Source organism: Myodes glareolus, chromosome 2 (assembly GCF_982192425.1).
Source record: "Myodes glareolus chromosome 2, mMyoGla1.1, whole genome shotgun sequence".
Classification (NCBI taxonomy): Eukaryota; Metazoa; Chordata; class Mammalia; order Rodentia; family Cricetidae; genus Myodes; species Myodes glareolus.
Genome location: NC_142027.1, coordinates 79,401,181 through 79,426,726, shown reverse-complemented (window position 1 = coordinate 79,426,726; position 25,546 = coordinate 79,401,181). Strand labels below are relative to the sequence as shown.

The 25,546-nt window shown below is 43.8% G+C and overlaps 1 protein-coding gene across 6 annotated transcripts in view; it reads left to right on the top strand.

The window, feature by feature from the left end:
- The window catches only part of Vps8 (VPS8 subunit of CORVET complex), a 212,800-nt gene that overhangs the window by 171,353 nt on the left and 15,901 nt on the right, over positions 1–25,546 (top strand). For 5 of the 6 annotated variants that reach the window (XM_087902093.1, XM_087902095.1, XM_087902086.1 and 2 more), the window contains one exon: positions 11,375–11,428. The exons of the other annotated variant lie outside the window; for it this stretch is intronic. In XM_087902093.1, coding sequence (XP_087758219.1) covers positions 11,375–11,428 — 54 coding nt within the window. The remainder of the gene's footprint in view (positions 1–11,374; positions 11,429–25,546) is intronic. 6 annotated transcript variants of the gene reach the window in all.

Below are 25,546 nucleotides of genomic sequence, written 5' to 3'. Positions count from 1 at the left end.
CTAGTATAAATGCAACTTTGTTAACAGAGTTGTCTGTTTTCCAATGATCGTGTGTGTGTGTGTGTGTGTGTGTGTGTGTGTGTGACTGTGCGCGTGTGTGCATGCGCACACGCACATGAATGATGGATGGATGGATGGATGGATGGTACTAAGTAACCAATACTCCAGCCAGTATTTAACATACACCTACTTTGGGCCAGTTGTCTTTCTTGGTACTATAACTGTCTTAGTTAAGGTTTTCTATTGCTGTGAAAAGACACCGTGACCTTGGCAACTCTTATAAAGAAAACATTTAATTGGGGTGGCTTCCTTACCGTTTCAAAGATTCCAGTCCATTATCATCATGATGAGGAGCATGGCAGCGTGCAGGCAGATGTGGTGCTGGAGTTGAGAGTGCTGCATCTTGCAGGTAACAGGAAGTTGACTGACAATTACACTGAGGGAAACTTGAGCAAAAGAGACCTCAAAGCCCACCCCCACGGTGGCTTACTTCCTCTCAGGCCACACCTACTAATAGTGCTGCTTCCTTTGGGCACCATTTTCTTCTAAACCAGCACTAGTATACATTGGTTTATAGCTTTGTTTCATTTTGTTTTTATTGCTTGTGACAAAGTCTCATCTGGCCCAGACTGACCTGAACCTTCTTCCCACCCCTACCTTCCAAGTGTCACTGCGACCAGTTTTATATGGTGCTGGGGAACAAACCCAGAGCTTCATGTATGTTAGGTTAGCAACCGAGCTCACCTGTAGCTCATACTGGCAAACAACAAGACCATAGTTGTCACTAGCAGTTTAGCTTAGCCAGCAAGAGAGCTGGAAGATACAACCATGAAGTGTATAGCAGACACTGTGTTTCAAATTGTCTTCGGCACACAGTTGGTATGAGAGGCGAATAGAATGTTGGAAGGTGAGAAACTCAGTTTGAGCAGCAGGGAATAGACATATCTACAGATAGAACCCTTAAGCGCATCTCGGAAGGGTCCAAAGATAGGAGCCATGTTGACAAAACATGTGTAGCAACAGAAGAGCATGCAGAAAGGGTCTGAGGAAGGGAGTGGAGGGGCCAGGCACAGTGCCAGCCACGTGCATGTAGGCCCAGCTACTGGGAAAGCTGAGACAGGAAGGATCCTGGAGTTTGAGACCAGCCTGAGCAACATAGTAAGATGGTGTGGGGTGGTGTAAATGTGGAAACTGGTAAGGAAGGAGCAGTGACAACATGTTTGCTGATAGGAGACACTGGTGGTTTTAAAGCAAAGCGGGTAATATGGCCCGGGGCCTGGGCTGTGTGTAGACAGGATTTGCCAGGGGCTGGGCTGTGTGTAGACAGCCATAGCTGTCACTTGCTGGGGGCTGAACTGTGTAGACAGCCATAGCTGTCACTTGCCAGGGGCTGGGCTGTGTGTAGACAGCCATAGCTGTCACTTGCTGGGGGCTGAACTGTGTAGACAACCATAGCTGTCACTGGCCTGGTCTTTACCTCTTTCCCAGATCTGTTGTAATGAATGGCCTAACATTCCTACCAGTCAGCAAAGGCTGTGTCCAAGACTCCTGAGAATAACAATGCAAAAAGAATTTTCAGCCATTGTACATAACTAAATTTTTTTATGAAAAAAAAATTTAAGGTGTGGCCTGCGTACAGTTTCAGAGGTTCGTTCCATTACCATCAATCATGGTGGGAAGCATGGCAGCATGCAGAGAGATGTGGTGCTGGAGGAGTAGCTGAGAGTTCTACATCTTGCAGGTAACAAGAAGTCTACTGAGACTCTAGGCGGTACCCTGGCTATAGGAAACCTCAAAGCCCACCCCACAGAGATGCACTTCCTCTAACAAGGCCATACCCACTCCAACAAGGCCACACCTCCTAGTAGTGCCACTCCCTATGAGCTTATGGGAGCCAATTGCATTCAAACTATCACAGTGATAGTTTATTCCATATGCTCGAGAAATCACAAGGAAGATTGACTATATTGACGAGAGCTAGGAAAGAAAATGTCAGAGCATCTGGAGATGAAAACGGCAGTGTCCAGACTGAAGACGAGGCTCTGAGTGGACAGTTACAGAGAGATGGCTCCTGAGCGCAATCGCATACTGTTGATAATGTGAGGACATTAGCCATGGACTGTGTGCTGCACAGTCGTCCCAGGTGAACTCAGCAGCCTCCCTAACCAAACGTCACATGCAGGTTAATAAAAACTATTTAAAGCTTGCTGTGGCTCAGGTCGAATTTTGCTCTCAGTTAAGGTTTGATACCAAACCTTGATATTTTCTTTGGCACTATATTATTTGGATAGCAATCCTTTTGGTGTCAGAGCCTTGTGGGTTTTAGAGAAAAGGTTTATGGCCCATCTTGGAGACAATCTGGCAATGATTCTTGCTAAGTGCTTGCACTCCTGAGGCGTGGCATGCAGAACTCTAACAGGTAGGCAGTCAAGCCTGAGTGCCAAGTGTTACAGATTTGGATGCCCATGGCAATGTTTTTAATACTTAAAAACTGAGAGGAACCAGAATAGCCCCATAGCTCACAGTTGGTTACGTTATGGTTCTTCTATACAGTGAATGAACTTTGTAGCCATGACAGATACCACACTGTAGGGAAATGTCAATGCAATGAACTACTGTTTAATGTCCAGTATGGAGACATTGCAGGAGTGTGGCTGCTGGTGCTCACAGTGTCCTGCTGTAGGACCTGACTCCCCCTTCTATTTGCAGTGTCTGCTGTAGGCTGTAGATTTCTCTCAGTGTGCATATATTCCTTCTAATAAAGTCAGAAAAAATAAGACTTCCAGGAGAAAACAATGGTGATATTACTCTTTCACTTAAACTTTCCTGAGTCAGAAATCATTTTGTGTTAGCAAAGCTCACAAAGGCTTGACTGTTAAAGCCGTCACTCAGCGCATCGCCCAAGTTCCCAGATCCGCTATCTGCGCACCTGGATTTATAGCCGAATTGCCTGAGGCATTTCCAGAGGAATCTTTTTAAACAAAAGTAAGCCCTTTCTAGAGGCTGCTGAACCTCTGCTGCTGCACACCAGAGGCTCCCAGACTTAACCTCAAGAGGACAGCCTTCTCTGGTGAGTCACCACCACCACATCCAGTTTCGGGCCTGCTTTAAAATGTCTAAAGAGCCTTTCATGAGATCATTTTTTTTAAGCTTAAACTACTTTTCTTTGAAATTCCCTTTCTTCCTTTTCAAAAAGATCATAGCAGAAATTAAAAATGGATAGCTTTTTGCAAGCGATCTGGTGTGACTTCCACAGGACTGATGTCGTGCAAGGTCACACCAAGGTCTGCCAAGTCCTGCTCTTACAGACTTTGGAAAGGGCAGTCTGGACAGCCCACAGGTTTTACCCTTAATCTGAGTTATGCTCTCTGAAGTTCCTGAAAGTCACACGGTGTCTCTGCTCTGGAGGTGGTGGGACCTGGGAGAATGGAGCTGATCAATGAAGCAGACTAAAGTCTTCTGCAATAACCAACTTTATCCAGAGCCTCAGACAGTTCATACCCTGAGGGCTAAGAGAGCTCACATGAGTAAAGTTCTCATGACTTCAAACTGTGTACAGTCACAGGGACAAGCTGTACATGGCAAAACCATGTTTTTCCACAGAGGCATATAAGGCTTAACTTAAGCATTTAATTGAATAGCAATAGCAAGCAATAATCAGTAATCTGAAGTAAACTCACTGCTATCTGATACACCCGGGAGAAGCACAAAACAAATTCCAAGAACAATTCCATGTTTTAAAGAAACTGAGGTCTCTAGACTCCTTTTCTCTGAGCGTCTTCACAAGCACCCAGAATTCCCCTCGCGCAGTCACTGTGCTGGTGTGTGCTGAGGGCTCCTCTGCTGAGACAGGAACCGCACTGGGCCTGAGAGCTCGGTGCACTGGTTTTGACCTCTTCTATATCATTTGGATGCAGAGCCTGGGACCAACCTGCCACCCTACAGTAATGGTAATGTTTTATTTATAATCGATAAATGTATGTTTTGACTTCACAAGTGGGATACTAATATGTGCTGGAATTCACTACTAGATTTAGAATTTTGTTCTATAAGAAATTGAATTTCTTGGGACTGGAGAGATGGCTCAGAGATTAAGAGCACTGCTTGCTCTTCCAAAGGTCGTGAATTCAATTCTCAGCAACCACATGGTGGCTCACAACCATCTGCAGTGAGATCTGGAGCCCTCTTCTGGCCTGCAGGCATACATGCAGGCAGAACACTGTGTACATAATAAAGAAACCTTAAAAAAAGAAGGGTGGGGGGGCACTGGGGAGATGGCTCAGAGGTTAAGAACACAACCACGTGGTGGCTCACAACCATCTGTAATGGGATCTGGCGCCCTCTTCTGGCCTGCACAGACACACATACAGACAGGATAAAAATATTTAAAAAATATTAAAAAAAAGAAATTGAATTTCTTTAATAGCTACAACTGTTCATATTTTCTGTTTCATTGTGCTTGGGTCTATACTTGTAAGTTCTGTATTTAAAGAATATGCCCTTTAGATTTACTTTATTATCAGTTTTGTTGATGTTTCCTTTTTGGAATTTAATTTATGTCAATTTTGTTGATATTTTTCAAAGTTTATCACAAAAATCTATAAATAATTATTGGCAGACTTCTAGGGTATAAAGTCAATATTATTAAAAATAACTATTTCTATATAACAGCAAACCAACTATACTTTGAATATTTTAACAGTCAAAACCTAAAGAATATTTTATCTTTTAAGGATTTGAAGTGATTTTGTGTATGTCAAATCCATGAGGGGAGAAATGTATCATCAAAATACATTAAATACATGTATGAAATTGTCAGGGAAAATAAGAACAGAAGAAAAAAACAAAGCACAAAACAAATCCAACAAAGGCAGTATGTGTTGTTTGATTGTCTTTTTCCAGTTTACCTTGTTGAATTATAAAGAAACCCCAGAAATCTGCAGAGGGAGGGGTTTCCATGAAAATCATGGAGAAACTGGCAGAACTGTCTCATTTTGTCTGGCATAAGATGCTCCACTGTGACCCTTTTAGTATCCGCAGACAGGGTGAACTGCTGCGCCTCTAGTTGTCGTCTCAGACACAGCGGGGAGTGGTCGTGAGCATCGGTCAGCATTGCAACGTGTAAAACCAGCAGGGTTGTGATTGCTAAGCAGCTGACCGTACTAGAAATTAGTAGTGTCTTCACATCCTAGTAGACATGAGTCTGCATTCACAGCTTTGGTCCGCACAGAAACGTTTAATTCCAGTAGTCTTAGGGCAGATGTCGTAGGTGTGACGACAGGCTCGTGGTGTCAGTGAAGCAGAACAGAAAGGGGCTCTTTTGTGCCATTTACTGACTTTTCCCTGTTCCTTCCTAGAAACTTAACAACATGCTTGAAGAGGTTCATTTCTGTGGGAGCCTTCCTGCTTTTCTGTCTGCCAAGACGTTAGATAATGTAGCAGTTAGAAACCTAAATCCTAGAAACAGGCCACTTGAATTTTCTTAGACAACACTTCAGAGCACATGGTCTTCTTCCAATACTATACTTAGTTTTCTTATCCTTAAAATGTGTAGCAGACGCCACATTAGAAGAGGTAGTGTAGACTAAAGAAAATTGTGCCCACAGTGAGCCTCCTGTGGTACTTAACACATAAAATCTCAAAATATATACTATATTATTTCTCTTTTAATCATCTCCATATGGGTAGTAAGATATTGTCTTGGGGTTTCTGTGCTGTGACAAACACCATGACCAAAAGCAGCTTGGGGAGGACAGGTTCATTGCCTTTCACAACTCTGAGGTCATAGTCCAGTGTGGCGGGAACTCGGGCAGGAACCTAGCAGTGAAGGAGTACTGCTGCTTACTGGTTTTCTCCTCACACCACACCCAAGCCCGCTTTCTTATACACCCCAGGACCACCTGATAAGGGGGACACCACCCACCACGATCTGGGCCTTCCCACATCCACCATTGATCAAGGAAATGCTTGGCAGACTTGCCTACAGGCCAGTCTTAGGAGGCATTTTCTCAATTGAGATTCCCAGATATGTCTCAGTTTGTGTCAAGTTGACAAAAGAAAAAAAAACCAACCAGCACAAATATGTAAGAATTAAGACATAATTGTAGATACATTTTCATATGTCTAATAAAACTTACATTTCTTTAAAGTTCCTAAACACTTCGCAGATAGAGAACCCATCTTCCTTACAGGTACTTGCTGAATATGCAGTACTGTAACTGTTCTTAATGCAGGCTCTGAAACTAGTTCAGCTTCCAGAATCCGTAAGGATGCTGTGGTGGTTGGAAAATCACACCCAAAGGGATAGTGCCATTCTATCAGGAGCTGTGGCTTTGTTGGGGTAGGTGTGGCCTTGTTGGAGGAAGTATGTCAGTGTAGGGGTGGACTTTGAGGTCTCACATATGCTCAACCCACACCCAGTGTCTCAGTTCATTTCCTGTTGCCTTTGGATCAAGGCGTAAGGACTCTCAGCTGCAGCACCACGTGTGCCTGCATGTTGCCTTGCTTTCCACCAGGACGGTAATGGACTAAACATCTGAACTGTAAGCGAGCCACCATAATTAAATGTTTTCCTTTATAAGTTGCCATGATCATGGTTTCTTCACAGCTTTAGAAACCCTAACTAAGGCAGAAGTTGGTTCTAGGGACTGGGTGTCTTTGAGTTTCTATTACTGTGAAGAGACACCATGACCATGGCACCTCGTAAAAAGAAAAACTTAATTGTGGTGTCTTGCTTACAGCTCAAAGGTTTAGTCCATTATTATCGTAGTGGAACATAGTGTTGTGCAGGCAGATATGGTACTGGAGCTGAAAGCCCTCCATCCTAATAGGCAGGCAACAGGAAGTGGTCTGCCTCACTTGGCACAGCTTTAGCATATATGAGACCCCAAAGCCCACCTCCACAGTGACACACTTCCTCCAACAAGACCACACCTACTTCAACAAGGCCATACATCCTAAAAGTGCCACTCCCTTTGGAGGCCATTTTCTTTCAAATCATGACACTGGGGTATTGGTGTGAAAGCCCCAGATATGCTTTTATTTAAAGGAATTTGGACTTTGGGAGTTTGCATTAGGAAAGCAGTGGAATGTTTTCAATGCTGCTCTTAATGGACCATCCCAATAGGAACATGGAAGACAGTGCCCCTAAGAGCGATTTGAACTGTGGGGACAACTTAAGAGGTTTCAGAGGAGAAGAATTTTAGTATGTTGTGTAGAAATCATTCTTCTGATATTTTGATGATATTTCTGGCTGCTTTTTGCCCTTGCTCTAAAAGTTTCCTGAGGCTAAAGTGAAGAGTTTTGGATTAATTGCCTTAGCAGAGGAAATCACTAAACATCCTAGTGTAGACTCTGTTGTGTGGTCATAAGTGGTAGCTCTAATGAAGATGTATAATGAAAAGGAGCATGCTGAACAAGGGAAAATATTTGAGGAGAAAAGAAGCAGAAGTGGACTGGAGCTGAGTCCTGTAGTCAAGGAGAGGAACAGATTAGGAAAGGGAATAAAGGGGGTGGTGACCTCCTGGCAAGATCCCACCCCAGTAAATTTCCAACTGTGAAAAGGAACTAAAGGAAAACTTTAGAGCCAGGCATGGTGGTGCACGCCTTTATCCAGAACTGGGAAGGCAGAGGCTAGTGGGTCTTTGAGTTCAAGGCTAGCCTGGTCTACATATCCAGTTTCAGGACACCCAAGCTTAGGCAGTGAAGGAAACCATTGAAAACAGAAAGTTGGTGAAGATGTAATTGAACGAAGGGGCCATGTTCCAGCCCCAGTAAGTAGCAGAACTTGGCAGCTTTGGCCATGTGTTTCCAGAGTTAAGGATGGAAGAAAGGGGCTATGGAATTTGCTTTCATGATTAAGAAATGCCACTGAGGCCAGGCATGTGTCAGGGGTGTCCCTGAATGGAGGCCATTATGTGAACTGAAAAGGTAAGGCTTGGATTACCTAGGAGACCCCAAGATGTTTAAGAGGACAGCCATGGGATACCTGCTAAGTAAAGCTGCTAACAGGGAGTGAAAACAGCCCAAAAGAAAGAAGTATGTTGCAGTCAACAGAGCTGAAAGGATTTGAAGATCTGAAGAACATTTTGACATCAGACATAGAGATGCAGAGTTTGGAGTTTGCCCAACTGATTTTCAGTCTTGCTTTGGTCCAGTATTTCCTCACTATGTTCCCTTTCCCTACATTTTGGAATGGTGATGTATATCATGTGCCATTATATGTTTGAAGTATGTGATCTGCTTTTTTATTTTAATTTTATAGGGGATTACAGTTAAGAGATTGCATGAATCTCAGAAGAGACTTTGAACTTTAGACTTTTAAGTTATATACTATGGAGACTTTTGAAATTGGACTGAATGCATTTTTGCATTATGATATGGCTACAAGGCTTTGGGGCCAGGGTGGTTTGAAAGAAAATGACCGCAAAAGTAGTGGTGTTGGCCTTGTTGGAGGAAGTATGTCACTGTGGGGGTGGGCTTTGAGGTCTCATATATGCTCAAGCCACACCAGTGTCTCAGACTACTTTCTCTTGCCTTTGGATCAACATGTAAGGACTCAGCTCCTGCACCATGTCTGCCTGCATGCTGCCTTGTTTCCCACCATGATAATAATGGACTAAACTTCTGAACTATAAGACACCTCCTTAAATGTTTCCCTTTATAAGAGTTGTTGTGGTCATGGTGACTCTTCACAGCAATAGAACACTAACTAAGATGAGTGCTTATGCTCACTGGGAAACTAAGTTGCTTAGATACGGCCACCTCATTCTGTATTTTGTGGAAAATGAGGTTATGCTTGCACATCTTAAACATGAGATTCTGAATCATGGTTTCACTCCTCCACATCTCAGAAGTTATAATGTAAAACTTGTGTGTGCTAGCGTTTTATTGCTTTAGGAACCTAACTTCAAATATTAAATTGCAGTGCAAGCTGGTAGTCACGGTCCTGTGGGAGACATTGTAGTTATACGCTTCTGACAACTTACGCACTTCATCTGGTTCTTTATCATGTCTTATTTCATGTTTCTGTTTGTATCTTATTTCTTTATATTATTTGACCATTTCTAGCTCATTTTGGATAAAATTTGAATCCGTTTCCTCTTTCACCCTAACTTAGCTCACAAATGGCATCCTTTGTTTACCCGCTGCCGGCTGTGTTCAGATTTGATCTCCAGCTGATGCTGTTCATATGTGCATTGATAACGTCTTGCTGGCCGCGGCTCTGCTGGTTCTTGAACATATTTAATATTTTTATTCTTTGAGAAATTCATATATGCATATGATGTATTTTGATCATATTCATCCCTCACCCCTAATTCTTACTGCCCCCTCCTCCTCTCCCTCCCACCTTTATCTCCTTTTTTAAATAATCCCCAGGTCCAGCTTGTGCTACCCTATACCCCTGGTTGTGGGGCCATCCACTGGGATGTGGTCTCCCTACCAGAGGCCACATCCTTAAAGAAAACCGGCTCCCCCTTGTCCATAAGCTGCCACCTCCTGGTGGCGTCTCAGTTAGGGGCTGGGCTCATGAGTCTCCCCAGTCCACGTTGGATGTCTGCTGGGTTGACCTTGTGCAGGCAACCACCACTGCTCTGAGCTCATGAGTGCAGTGGTCCTGTTGTGTCCAGAAGATGCCGTTTTGCTCTGGTTCTCTGCCTTTTTAAATTTTTCTGATTCCTGTTCTGTCATGGTCTCCGAGCCGTGGGTGGGTGTGATGTAACTGTCTCGTTGACTGTGGTGAGTTTCTGTGCTAGCTGCCATCTCCTGCACACACAGACTCCTGTGATGAAGCCCGAGAGCCGTACTAATGTGTGGGTATGGAGATGGGAATTTCAAGGGCAGTTTAATTCGGTGTCCACCGAGAGGAATAATCATAACAGACTTTCCCCCAGGGCCTGTAAGCTCCCAGGCCACAGGTTCTTAGATTATAGTGTCAAACATGTGCTTCCTCCTGTAGAGCAGGCCTTAAATCCAACCACAAAGCAGTTGGTTACTCCTATAACACTCATGCACCCCTGTGACAGATCTTGCCATTCCTGTCATTATTATAGCTCGCAAGGCTCACAACTGGGAAGACTGCTGATGGCTCTCCCCAGTGCCAGTGGTCTTGGTAATGTGAGCATGGCTTGGGAATGTGAAAGTAGGCTAGCAGGAGGAGCTTCTTGGTCAGTGCCAACTTCATCTCTCCTGTGACTCGTATATGTGGACGTCAACAGGATGCTATTGCCAGCAAGTTTTAGTGGGGACCAGAGTGGCAGTGGCCTGGATTGTCTTGATGTCTCTGCTTTTCTTTCTTCTGCTTAGTTTGATTTTATTTCAATCTTCTTTTAGTTTCTCAAATTTGAAATGTAGATTCTTGCTCTTAAGCCTTTCTTATTTTCTAACACAGCACATAAAGCTATAAGTTTCTAAGATGTAGCTGTAGTCTATAAATTACCTAAATGTTTTTAACGTGCTCATTGATATAAATTCCAGATAGTGTGCATGAATTTGAGATCTGTACAAATGAAGTGACTATCGCCGCACTCACAATCACGCTCTGCCTCCACCCAGTGCCACCAGGAACTTACTCCCGCCTCTGGCAGCCACACACTAGTTCTTTGACACACCAACTTCATTTGCATTATCTCGAATTTTAGATAAACAGAACTGTACGCTCTATGTGCTTTTTCTCTGACTTCTAGGCAGCTCAGATTACAATTCACCCACATTGTAGCAGATGTAGTAAAAGTTTTTTCTCTTCTGGCCTCTACGATGCTGAGTGTTGTCTATGCTCCACTGACTAACATTACCAGGGAGGCTCCACAGCACCTTAGTTTCTCACCATTTGATCAATCTGAAGGTAAAGGTGCCATATGACTCACTTGGTAAAGTGCTTGTCGTAAGCATAAGGGCCCTCTTCAGATTCCCACCAGTCACATAGCAAGCCAGGTGCCTGGTTACCACCTGTAACCCCAGCTCTGGGGAGGCAGGAACAAGTGGATCCATGGACTTCGTTGGTCAACCAGTCTAGCCAGTCCAGATGCAGCAAGAGATCCTGTCCATATGTCCTAAAATGAGGTGGAGGTGTGGCTGAGGACACCTGATGCCCTTTGGCCTCTATACACGTCCACATACATCTAATCATATGGACACACACCATCATTCAGTTGTGCCCTTTTCATACTTCTGACTTTGTGGTTTCTGACTGTGATTTCCAGAAATTTTTTCCATAAATTTCTATTCATTGTTCCTGTGAAAATAGCTTGAGTTTCAGGTTCTGTTTTGTTGTTTTAAGTTTGCCTACACCATTTTAGTTGAATTTTTGGCAGTGTGGGTCAAATAAAGTCTAATCAGATCTAAAAAGTTACTGAAATGTTTCCCTCTTTTCCAGGCAAAAGCACCACTATCGTATCATCAGACCAAAGGGGACCCTTCCGTCAGAAAGGTGAGCTCAAAGGCAAGCTGCCCAGAGAGCTGCCTCCTCCTCCCCTGAACCTCTGCTCTGTGGTCAGTCCTCTGTAAGAAGCAATGCCCTATACTCACAATAGTGTTCTCAGGCTGCTTCTGATTGGGTACTTCCGTATGTTGCTAGGATTCCCTGCTTCTTCTAGACCAGCCTTGTGGGATTTCGGGCCCAGCAATCAGTCTCCTGGCAACTAAGAACTGATGCATTGTGGGGTTAGCACCCACAGCCTGCCAGGGCTGGCATCCTCATGTCCAAGGCAGTGGTAGATGAAGAATATTCTGAGGGGAAAGCTGTCTAGCTTTCTCACTGACACTTTTTCCTTCCAGAGAGCTGTGCCCAAAATAAACTGTCTAGAGAAACTGCATTTCAGCACACGCCACACAAAGGGTCGTCAGTAGATGCTGGACTAGGCATCCTGCTGATGAACTCTGACCTGAGCAGTACTCAGACGGCGTTAGGAGAGCCACTGCAGCCCCTTTCTTTGTCCTGCTCTTCTCTACCTGTGGTCACAGCCCGTTCACAGAGGTCACTTATCAAATATCCTTAATAGCAGCTGTTTACATTACAACTCATAACAGTGGCAAAATTACAGTTATGAAGTAACAATGAAATAATTTTATGGTTGGGGTATTAAAGTGCCGCAGCATTAGGAAGGTTGAGAGCCATTGGCGCTGAAGGATATGAGTAGCCAGGCTTTCTGCCTCCTTCGTTTACCATTTTTTCTGATAGTTGAAGTGCTGGGTTTTGGTGTTTTATTTTGATTTTGTACCCTTCCCAACCTTTCTTTAAGTTTTAGCTAGCAGTGATGTCAGCAAAGTATTTGTGGAACAAAAATGACAACTTGTGGCTCTGCTTACTAACAGCTGGTTTTAGCTTCAAAGCAGTGTGACACACACCCGTCCCTTTTCTCTGCCTGGAAGCCTTGACGTTTTCAAACAGAAAAGGATGAAAGCTAGACACAACGTCTGCAAAGTCCTGAAACGTGGTTTACGGGAATATCTCTGCTCTTTCAAGGCATCACGGGCAGGAAGAATGAGGGGGAGAGTGTGACTTCTCAGAGCCACCTCGTTGTCACTTGAGCAGCCAGGCGGTTTTCTGTCGCTCCTGTGAAATACAGTTACACAGAAGAGGAGATCGTTTCCCGAGGGGGTTTGGATTTATGTCCTGGCAGCTTTGTGGGTGTGGGCTTTAAGAGCAACAAATATATCATGGAAGGAGCACATTTGAACAGGTGTTCATATCATGAGCCAGACAGCAGAGAGAGGATGGAGCCAGCATCCCACAGTTCCCAAAGACTCCTATCAGGCCCCTTCCCAAATGTCCATAGCAACTGCTGTGAAGACCTTCACAAACCTCTGGGTATAGTCAGCAGCCAGTCACAGTAGAGCCTCGTTAGTTTCACTCAGTAGACAGGAATGAATTAGAAGACAGGGATTGGTTTGTAGAAGCTCCTGAACACCATCCGTGCAGAACACTTCCAGCACGGTAATTAAAGCATAGGCTTCACCTAGACTCAAAGTCTCTGAAAAGGCGGCTTCTATTTTCTGTAGCTGGAGACTTTCTGCATCCCACCCAGTCCCACAGCTGCTTATAAAAAATAATCGTTCAGAGAGTTAATAGTAACCATAATTGTTTGGCCAATGGCTCAGACTTATTACTAGCTAGTTCCTATTTTTAATTAACCCATTTCTATTAATCTGCGCATCACCATATGGCCCGTGGCTTACTGGTGATGCTTTGACATCTTTCTCCTCTGATGGTTGCTAGTGCCTCTCTTGACCCTGCCTTCTTCCTGTTATCTCTGCTTGGATTTCCTGCCTAGCTATATTCTGTCCTGCCATAAGCCAAAGCAGCCTTTATTCATCAACCAATATTAATAGCATATGGAAGGACATCTCATATCAATCTTCTTCCTGTGTAAGATAGTGATGACCTTAGAACTGTGCTAAAAACTAAATGAAACACTTATGTTTGATGCATGGCAAATACCGCAATGAACACTGCTGTTTAACATGGGCCTTCTGATTCCCACGTGTGTTTTCAGTTAATCATGCCACTTACATATTACCATCCAATCATCAAGTATTTCTTAATGCGAGACACAGAGCTAAGCATTGAACTAGAGGTGAAAGTGCTATCTCTGGCCTCATGAATCTCAGCATTAGACAGGTGATCTCACAGTTGCTGTGCTGCGTGTCAATGCCAAGTGAAGAGTGCAGGAAGCTGTGCCAGCACCAAGATGGGGCTTTGTTTTCGAGTGGCTGAGCAGTCCGGTGTAACCTCGCGTTCTTTGTGATTAGAAGAGCAATGAGGGACTCAGAAGGATGGTTAGCTGCCCCTCTACAGATGCCACACAGCTAGGCATTTATTAAATAAATACTCATGTAGAAGTAGATTAATGCAACCTGTTTTTCAGACTTGGTAATGCCTTGCTGTGTAGTTTCTGATGTCTGACCAACACCTGAGAAGGGTGCCCACCTTCAGATGTCTGTTAGTTCCACTAATTTATGGCATCTTAAGGAATGTCCTGAATGTGTGTGAGTGCCTTTAGTCCCAGCACTCAGGAGACAGAGACAAGTGGATCTCTATGAGTTTGAGTTGAGCCTGGTCTGTGTTGTGAGTTCCAGACCAGCCAGGGATACATAGTGAGACTTTGTTTCAAGAATGAAACTTCCCAAGCCAGGACTGCATGCACATGACCCTTCATGTCATTTTTAATTGGCCAGGTGTACACTTGTTTCTTCCCCATGTAAGAATGGGTACTTTTCAAGTATTCTTCCTTACCTACACATCTTGAATAGCTTTTATTTTATCAAGGAGAATCTATTTCTAGCATTCACTGTACTGATTTAAAAGCCATTAATTTTACCAGTTAAGAATTTTGATCTTTCTTTTAGTTCATTTGCAGGGTCTTAAGTATCTCCAGTTACAGCATTTATATATACTTTATCTTTTATCATAACTAAGGAAAACTGTAATTATAACTATCTATTCTTCAACTCCATCAAAGACTCCAGAAGGATATAAAATCACCTAAGTAAACAGGAAGTGTATTGTAAGCAATTTCCAAAACTCTAGGAATTGACAGAGACATCTTGATGCCTGGACAGTCACCCAAAGTTCTTCTGTAATGTTGCAGGCACCCATCTTCAACCTACAGACCCACAGTATCCAGCAGACTTTTCCATGAAGCAGAAAATTTGAAGATCTGTTTTACCTTGTACTGGCAAAGTCCATCAGTTGCTTTCTTCTGTGTCCTGCAGAATGTCTAGCAGACTCTTTCATGAAGCAGGAACCCCAAAGGACTGTCTCACCTTTTTAAGGCAGCTTCAGCAGTCATTTTTCTGTGGGCCCTGCATGTCCAGTTCATATAGTATAGCATCAAGCAGTCCAGGCAAGAGCAGTCTCTTACCCAATGGCTAACCAACACCATAAGGAGCCTCTTCAGTGCTCAACATCTCTTGAAGTAATTGGTGCTGCCTGGAGCAGATGAGTCTCATTGTCATGAAAAGTCTAAGTTCTTAAAACATTTTAAATACCATATTCTGTAGTCTTTGAAAGGTTTGAAGAATAACTATCCATCTGAAATACATCTCTTAGATCTAGAAAACCTAACTAACATGGCTACAAGTTTGACTATTATAGATGACTATCTATTAACCTATATTTCTTAATTATACATACCTTTTTAAATGAGCTGCACAAACATGATACCTTAATCAAGAGCAGAAATATACATATAACAAAACTGACCTTAAAATTTGTATCAGTAAACCAAGATTCATGCCAATGCAAATTAGTCATATCTATATCATATCCTCCTTTAAATGTAAACAAACAATTATAAACAATTGTTTAGGGAATTTGGGTGTAGCTCTCTCCAAACTGCTTCCTGCTTTTTGTTGGGCACAGTAATTTTTGGGGGTGTTCACAGCGACCTTTTGGGAGGGTTCTTGGTCCATCAAACCACATTAGTCTGGAAGGATTCCACAGGTTCTCATCCTCTGTGGAAACAAAAGAAAAACCTCTTTTCCAAAATGATATATCCTTAGACCCAAATTTTGAAGTCAAGACACCTTTAAAATAAATATGTTGGTTTAGCTTAGCAGCCCATACAATGAAATGTCTCTCTGTACTTAGCCCCTTCACAATCAAAATTTTCAAAGAAAACACAATAATATACATAATCCAGACTATCTGTGTATATTCCATCTTTTCATGTCTTATTTTTCTTACTCTATTACTTTTTCTGCAAGTTTAATATTTATTTTATTATCTTTACTTCTTTAATCTGTGACTGTCTGTACTCTTTTATATTACATTTTCTGTCTCTTTATTCTTTTTCTTCTCTCTCCCAACCCTACATACATTTTTAAACACAGTGTCTCGTTTAGAGATCTTTTATGTCTGAATCTGTCCTATTGTGTATCTGGAATCCTTTTCTGTCCAAGAGTACTTCTTAAAATGCAAAGCGCTAGGTGGAGGTCTGTTTATTGCCTCTGAGACTGCCAGGTGGGAGCGTGGCTCACCGCCTCAACTCTGGTAACCAGGTGGCCCATGCTGCCATCAAGTAACTTGCAGCATGCTACCTCCAAACCCCATTCAAGTGCTCGGCCTCCTGAAAGAGACAGTCCATGCTGGCAGCATGGTCCAGGAAGCTGCATTTCGAAACCATGCATTGTTTGTTTGTTTGTTTGTTTGTTTGTTTGTTTGTTTTGGGGGGTTGCTACTGCTGAATCAGGAAGACCTCTCAAAGGAATCACACTTCTTCTCCCTTCTATCAAACAGAGCCCACCCAAGAAAATGCTGCTACCAAAAAGCTGCCTAAACTCTGTGGGTTTTTTTGTTTGTTTGTTTTGGTTTTGGTTTTTGGGTTTTTTTTTTGGTGTTTAGAATTTCTTTTTGAGATCTCTCAGGCTTTTTTATGTGGATGTAGTCAACCACATTGGCACATCATTCTGTGGTAGAGGTGTGTTCACTGCCTCTGAGAGCCATGAACATTGTCCCATTTTTAGGCACACAGCGGGTCTATGTTGCCATGAAGCAAACTGTGGTACTCTGCTCACAGACCCTATTTAAATGATTCATCGCCAGACCTCCCAAAAGAATCAAAGCTGTTTGTCCTGGTGAACCAGGAAACCTTCTTAAAGGAGCCACACAGTTTTACTTTGTGGTTCTGTTTCTGTTTTAAACCAATTCCGATTGTATAGGTCTGATTTGTTACAGGCTCTGTTTCCATTGCATGCATATTATACAGTTACTTTTTAAAAATCAGTTGTGAGAAACTGTGAAAACAGGAATTTATAGAGAGTTTTACAATTACACGTTACATTTTCTGGTTCTCCTTGTTTATCCATGTACATTTGAAATAGTTGGAATCATTTTCATTCTGAAGAACCCCTTTAGTCGCTCCTGTCAGAGAGAGGCAGACATGGATGTGAATGCCTCTGTACCATGTGGAGGTCAGAGGACAACTTGCAGGAATCACTTCTCTCCTTCCATCCAGGGATCAAACCAGGTGGTCAGGCTTGCAGAGCAAGCACTTTCTCCCACTGAGCCACCTCTGCAATCCTCCCAAGGTGTGGTGGTTTGAGTGTGATTGGCCCCATAATGTCATAGGGGGTGGCACTATTAGGAGGTGTGGCCTTGTTAGAGGATCTTTATTACTGGAGGCGAGGCTTTGAGGTTTCAGAAGCTTAAGCCGATCCTAGTGTCTTACTGTTTCTTCCTGCTGCCTGGGTATCAAGATGTAGAACTCTCAACTCCTCCTTCAGCACCATGACTGTCTGCACTGCCATGTCCCACCATGATGATACTGGACTAAACCTCTGAAACCGTAAACCAACCCAAATTAAATATTTTCCTTTATAAGAGTTGCCTTGATTATGATGTCTCTCTACAGCAATAGAAATTCTAACTAAGACAGCTAGCAATAGTGTTTACCTGGTCAAGAGTCCAGCCTGAACTGAACCCATGCTGTCATTTAGGAGAGGAGCACTGCCATTTAGAGGGGCTGCTTTGAACCTATTCAGTCCAGGTGAAGATGCTCTCTGCCCTTTGTCAGCCTGGCGTGTTTGGTACATTATTGGCCTGGCTTTTTGATATGTTCTTCATATGCACATGAGCCCAGATATCCATGTATACTTGGATAAGCTTATAGGTAGTGCTTTTTTACTTTAGGAATAAGCTCTTATCAGGCCATACCACCTGAATTGTGTTGAGAGCTGGTACTGTAGGGTGGAAGGAGGAGATTAAGTCACCTGCCTCTGTGTCTGTGCTCAAAATGGAGCCAAATGCTGCTTTGTAAAATGGAGTTCCCCAAAGCCAGGCACAGCCAAGTACACTGTTGTACACACTGTGAAGTTCCCCAAAGCCAGGCACAGCCGAGCACACTGTTGTATACACTGTGGAGTTCCCCAAAGCCAGGCACAGCCGAGCGCACTGTTGTACACACTGAAGTAACAGCAGCCATGGCCTGGCCTCCACAATTAAGCTTCCGACACTGCTCCCTAGGGAAGAATGCTGCTGTCCCCTGGGATAGCCCTGGGTTGTGGTATTGGCAGACTCTAGCTTCACTCTTTGGGCACACCCAGCTGTTTTGTTTTCAACAGTGAACTAAGACAGAAATAGTTGTACAAGCTTAGGGTGTCAACTCTGATTCTTTCTAAGTAATCATTCCTGAAGTCTATATTTATCTTTCTTCCTGCTGCCCCAGGGCTCCTCCCAATTGTCGTTTTCCTCAGTTCTCCTGTAGAGTCGCCCTGTAGTCTAGGCTGTATCTACTTCACATCTGGAAATCTCTCTGTTACCTTTCACAACTCCTGTGTCCTTAAGAACTGGGTTTAAACGTCTCTAAGCCTAATTTTAATGAAGCAAGTTCTTTTTAGAAGAGAGCGGGCAGGAGCTGTCCATGTATGAGCCTGTGGGGAGAATCTTCCCTTCCACATCTACGGCTCTGGACAGGGACAATGGAAATGTTCTGTATCACCCCATTAGAACGGTGCCGGCTGTGGTCAGCAGTTAGAAATAAGCTCAGGGTCACAAATAAGAGCCCATCACCCCAGTTAAAGTGTCTCCATGAAGCAGGTTGCCATGTTCACAGAAACAGAAGGACATGCTCAACCAGACAGGTTTTCATCCTAAGACAGGTGGTGGCTGTGCCCTTTCCCCATTGGCTGGGGTCCAACTGCACAGCCTTTAACAGATGGCTAGTTTCAGAGAGATAGAGATATTTATGTGTATGGGTGTTTTGTCTGCATATATGTCTGTGTATCACGTGCACGCCTTGTGACCTCAGAGACTAAAAGAGGGCATTGAATCCTCTGGAACTGGAGTTGGACAATTGTGAGCCACCATGTGGTGGCTGGAAACTGGACTCAGGTCCCCTACATAAGTTCATTGGGTTGGTTTAAAAATCTATACAATCTGTAACAAAATTTGGCTTTAAACATCTAACAAAAGGTTTACAATTAAATATCTATACATGGGTATATATGTGATTCATCTCTTGTCTAGAATGTACTGTATAACTTAGATTTGACTCTTGTTTAGGAGAATAGATGTTTTTAAATAGCAACCCTATGGCTGTCCTCCATCTTGACTGATGACCTCATCAAAATGGATGATGTCACATGGCTGGCAGCCATCTTTACTAAAGTTAAAAGGTACATGCCATGTGATGTCACCATGTTAATATAACCATGTGACATAAAGCAGCAATTATAAAACTATCCTATTGCCCTACAAAAATGGTCATGCTCCTTACTGCTGAGTCATTGCTCCAGTCCTGCAATTGACCCAAAAGAAAAGAAATTAGGGAAGGGGTTGGTCACTCGTGTCCCTACAGTTCCAAGAATGCCACAGGGCCTTTTTGTACACAATAGTTACATGGAGGAGATTAAGACATTTGCCTAAGGTTTTACAAGGTGGGAGAAATGAAAAGATTTTATTCCTTGTCATAAATGAAAGCTTTAGAGGGTCTGACAGAAAGGATTATCTTTTGAGTTCTTTTGCTTTCGGCTTGTGAAGCAGCCTCACAAGCTGGGGAAGGGTGGGAGGGTAGCACACAGCCTCCCAGAGAGAACCCCACCAACAGGGGTGTCCATCTAGGACTTAGCCCAGACACACATCATGGGAGGCAGGCTGAGGAGTACTGACGGCTGCCTCCTCCCAGAGTGCCCGTGCTCCTGGGTGCAGTGTCTGCTTGGAGTCCCCCTTGCTGAGCTGGATGCTGGGAGGAAGAGGCTTTGTTCAAACACAGACACTATTCTCACTGAGGTCATTGGCTTGTTTTTTTCTTCAGTTTTTCATTTTCCGTTTTTTGCCAGGACTTCTTCTATAATCTTTACATGGCTTTTTGATTTGGTTTTAGTGTTTTTCACCAGTCACAGTTAGGGTCAGAATGTGTGGAGCCCCTTGGGCTGCCATGCCAGGGGTGAGCTTCTTGCCTCTCCTGTTCCACCTTGAAAAGCCCTGACTAAGAGCTGTCTTCCTAATAGTGGGGGCCTCTCCTGAACAGGCCATACAAGAAACATGCATGTCTTTCCACAGTGTCAGAATTTATTGAGTACAATCAAATTCACAAGGTTTTGTGGTTCAGTGACTGCTTTTGCCATTAAATCCATCCATCTTGGTAGCCTGGCTAAATGAAAAAAAGAAAAAGGAGAAGAAAAGTCGTGACTGTGCCTAGGTTGGTGGTGAAGGTTTATTGTAGACATGTAGGAGAGCATAGCAGACGCAGGGACATCTGGGAGACTCCAGAGGGGGCATGACCAGGCTGAGCTGGGCCATGTGGGAGAAGCGGGGAGGGAGAGAGGGTAGTCAGGGCAGCATCCAGGAAACAAAAGATCCAGAAAAGAGTGGGTAACCAAAATTCGGATTACAAGGGAAGGGTAGCTGGGGGAAAGGCAGCCCAGCCTCTGGGCTGGAGAGTTCAGGGTAGAAGGAAGGGTTTGTGAGCCATACCCTGTAATAGGTAGGGACTGAGGGATGCTGGGAGAACCTGGAGGCCAGGTCCAACTTGATATAAATAGACACCTCAGCCTTTTGTCCCAGATTTGGGGTTTGAAACTTAACACTGGTCAGTCTTAATTACTAATAATTACTAATATTAATTCTCAAATCACATAGCACACACACTGTGTGTGTGCATGTGTGCATGTGCATGCGTGCATGTGCATGTGTGCATGTGCGTGTATTACAGAATGAATATAAAATAAAGAGGCTGCAGCAGATACAAACTAGACCAGTGCAAAGAGAGAGTTGCTGTAGTCGGGCTTGAGAGCAAAGCTGCAGAATGTGACTGCAAAGGGAAAAGGATACAGCAGATGGGCACACAGGTGGGCAGGCAGTGTGGAGTAGGCTGCATTAACAATGGGGGACTAGTCTGAGTTCAGGAGCCCTCGGACCTTAATGCACACCTGGTTTCAGATGATCCATTGTGTTGGGGCTGTGCTACCACATTTTAAGTATTCACTTTATGGGGTATAGGTAAGAGACTTGTACTTTTTCCTAAATCTGGTGAGCCCAATAAATTCTTGAACCTAGTCTCCTCAAGAGAATTTTCATATGCCCGTGTGTCCCCACCATTTCAATTCTCCCCAGTGCATTTATAGGGTGGTCCTTCTTCTAGTCACAGGAATAAGTCATTTGTCCATCTCTTCTAGATAGGAGGTAGCTACAGGATGGTAGAATTTTAGGCCCACCTAGGGCCTGCTGTCATCCTTCTCCCTCAAAGTAGAGTCAAAACTGATTGTAAATGGAGTCTCCTAGGGCATTCAGCCTGAAAATTACTGGCTTGTACACTACAGAGTAACTTAGAATGGGGCTTAGCCTGCTCTCAGTGGGGTAACACCACCAACCATTGCTGCTGTTACTCTCTGGAAGCCACAACGGCTACTCAACCCCTTTCTCTGGGCAGCTTGCAGTCTGTTTGCCCCAGCGGGCCCAGCCCTGGTCTTCTCTGGAGAACAGGCTCAGTTCTATTCTTTGTCATGCTACAAAGGTGAGAGCATTGATGAACAATAAATGAAAAAATGAAATTTATGCAGCAGGCATGGGCAGTCCGTATATGGTGGTTTTGTTGAACTTGTCCATATCGGGTGTCATGGTCTAAGTTGATGAGGATGACTGACCAGGTCTCTTACTCAAGAGGGCACCAGATCCCATTACAGATGGTTGTGAGCCACCATGTGGTTGCTGGGAATTGAACTCAGGACCTTTGGAAGATCAGGCAGTGCTCTTAACTGCTGAGCCATCTCTCCAGTCCAGTACTCTGTCGTTATCCTAGGCTTTCTTTTGGAACATTGTCCCTTTCAGCACCCATTTTGCATGCTTGCCCTGAAGTGAACATGGCACAATCACGCTGCTGAGTCCGTTCACACCAGCCATCGATGTGCACACTCCTGCCTTGCAGAGCCCAGGGCAGGCCTGTTCTGGTTCTGTGTGGAGTCATTATTACCCATCCACACAGAGGCCGCTCCCACCTTTATCAACACTGGAGCTGGCAGTGCAGCTCTAGGCCATGAGCAGAGCCCCATGCCGCTCTTCTGCTTCCCAGGGCATTTCATTGTTGCTCCTGCAAGGCTCAGGGGCTGTTGGTGTGGGGCTGTCATAGACCGTTCGGGTGCCAGTCTAGTTTTCTGGGCCATCTTTGTTCCCTCTCTTCCAACGAAAGAGTACTTATCAAAACTATACCATCATGTCTGTCATCTTTGAATGCATCCGACATTATAGTTGTTGGCTCAGCTGACTTCCATATTGAGGCTGTTCACTATGCACACACGCACACATGCACACACACACACACACACACACACACACACACATATGCACGTCACACACACATAATTATTTTTCCAGTTCTTTGTGTGTTCGAGCATCTCTGAGCATTGCTGCTGCTGATCCCTTTGCTGTGGGTCACATTTTCTACTGCTCCTGTCAAGGAATTGCAGATTAGATGCTGTGCATTGACAGCAGTGTTGTTGAGCATCTGCATTTTCCTGTCTTTTAGTGGCATGCGAGTTTGGCTGTCAGTTGCTGATAAATTTTTCAGAGAATTCGTTCTTAGCTATTCTAGGAATAGGTTTGAAGTATCCCAGATCCTATGCCTGACTTGGGGCTGGACTTCTCTGACACCTGAATCTTTAGCCACACTCTTTCCAGTCTGGCTCATTAGTCTCTTGTCTTCTGCTGTTTTGCAAAGCCTGGAATTTTTGTGTGCCTTTCAGAGTCCCAAATTTTCTACCAGGCCTCTGGGGTTGAACCTGCACAAGTGAGTAATGTGTTAAGTCCAGTAATTAATATGGATTTCTGGAGCTTAACTGAGCCCCTCCTCTTCAAATTCTACCCACTGCTGGTGTGAAACTCTTGGTTCCTTTTTAACAATTTTTAAAATTTTACTTCTCTGCAAGAGTTCAGACATGCTTGTCTTTTTCAGGCAGCAAATTTCTGTTGAGAGTAACTATAGCACAGCCTTGTGGATTGTTAACTTGGTTTTGCTAATCTTCTTAGTCACTATTCTACTATTTTGAAGAGACACCATGACCACAACAACTCTTATGAGGGAAACATTTAATTGGAGGCTGGTTTACAGTTTCAGAGGCTTAGTCCATTATCATCAAGGCAGGAGGCATGGCAGCAGGTTTGGCCCTAGAGAAGTAGTTGAGAGCTACATCCTGATCTTCAGGCAGAGAGACTGCCAGGACCTAGCATGGGCTTTTGAAACCTTAAAGCCCACCCCAGTGACACAGTTCCTCTAACAAGGCCACACTTTCTAATCTTTTCAAATAGTGCCACTCCTCGATGACTAAGAATTCAAACTTACTCATTCAAAGAATGACCTATTTTAACCACCACATTTCACTCCCTGGCCGCCATAGGTTTGAAGCTATATCTAATGCAAAAATGCATTCAGTCTAACTTCAAAAGTCCCCATAGTCTTTCACAGTGTTGAGATTGCTTAAAAGTTTAAAGTCTCTTCTGAGACTCTAGGCAATCTCTTAACCTGAAATCCCCTTGTGAAATCAAAATCAAAAATCAGATCACATACTTCTAACATGTAATAGCACAGAATATGCATTATGGTTCTAAAAGGGAGGGAAGGGAACATAGTGAGGAAATATTGAACAACAACAAAAGACCAACTGGGCAAACTCCAAACTCAGCATCTCCATGACAGATGTCAAGGTGCTCTTCAGACCTCCAACTCCTTTCAGATTTGTTGCCTGTAACACACTTGTCTCTCTCCTGGGCTGATTCCACTCCCTGTTAGCATCTTTCCTTGACATGTGTCCTATAACTCTGGCATCTTCAATATCTTGGCGTCTCCAACACAATCCAGGCTTTACCCTCACAGCTACATACAGTGGCCTCTCTGGGGCTCCATGCAGGGATATCCCTGACATGTGCCTGGCCTTGGAAGTTTTCGTTAACCACTGAGGGAGATTCCACAACCCCCTTCTTATATCCTTGACTACAAAGCTAGAACCATATGACCAAAGCTGCCAACTTCTGCTGCTTGGTGTGGCTGGAACTTGGCCTCATCTTCAGTTACATTTGTATCAGCCTTTTGTTTTCGGTGGTTTCCTTTACTGGTTAATGATTTCTTTAATTCCTTTTTACAAGTTGGAAGCTTAGAAGGACAGGGTCCTGCCCTGAGGTCACCACTCCCTTTATTCCATTCAGCATCTAGCTTTCCTTTAAACTTTTTATCCCCATTATACTTCCTGGTGCTCCTTTTCTCCTCAAAGTAAACATTTTGTATTTCTCTTTGTCCTCCTCATTATAGATCTGCTTAAGAGTTGTCACTAATAACCACACGACAAAGTCAATACTGGGCTGTCTTGAAATCTCCTCTGCCAAGACCATTAATTGAAAAGTCTTCAGTTTAGCCTCAGGCATATTTTTAAGATAAGGGCAAAAAGCAGCCATATTCTTTGCCAAAATATCACAAGAGTGGTCTCTACACTACTTGCTAATATTCCTCCTCTCTGAACCTTCTTGAGCTGGGCCCCTGCTGTTCAGCTTGCCTTCACACTGTCTTCCATATTTCTACTGGGATGGCCCCTTGACCACCACCCACCCCAAAGCATCCAGCCACTTTTCTCAAAGTCCCAAAGTCTTCTAAATTCTTCATGTTCCAGCTAGCAACATGGTCAGGCTTGTCACAGCCTTGTACCATTCCCTGGTACCAACTTCTGTCTTAGTCACTGTTCTGTGTAAAGAGGTACCATAACCACAGCAACTCTTATAAAACATTGAATTGGGAGCTTGCTTATAGTTTCCGAGGCTTAGTCCATAATCATCAGGGCAGGAACCATGGCAGCCGGCATGGTAGGCATGATGCTGGAGAAGTAGTTCAGAGTTACATCCTGATCCATAGGCAAAGTGGGTGGAGTGCTGGGCCTGGCATGGCCTTTTGAAACCTCAAAGCCCCATACTTCCTCCAACAAGGCCACACCTCCTAATCCTTCTCAAGTAATGCCACTCCCTGATGACTAAGCATTCAAATATATGAGCCTATTGGGGCCATTCTTAGCCAAACTAGCATAATAATTTTAGAGGTAAACCCGCAATTCTGGTATATGAGCCTATTGGGGCCATTCTTAGCCAAACTAGCATAATAATTTTAGAGGTAAACCCGCAATTCTGGTTTCTTCTCCGTACCTCTTGTTATCTGGCCATCATTTCCAGGCATGTTTGGTTCTGATGGGCGGGAATGTTTGAGCCAAATGCAATCCAGAACTCAGGATTCTGATAGAACAATCATGATGGCTTCAGCCCCTCAGAGGAGGCTTGTGAGAGTTACTGCTCTGAGCAGCCTGTGAAGATAATTGTTGACTTTTTCCTAAGTAGAAACCATCAGTGTGGGGACCAGGGACTAGCAGACCTTGATTTTATTTATATGAAAACAAAGTCTTTCCCTGTTTTCAGTCATTTTTTAAGTAAGACCAAACATTTGGCCAGTGATGAAAAGAGAAGGGTTCTTTGCTAATGGAAGAATGCCACCATCCAGGGTGCCTTCTTTGAAACCATGCTTCCCATAAGAAGACATCTTAATAGGTTATTTAAAATTTTTCCCTTTCTGAACAGAACAGA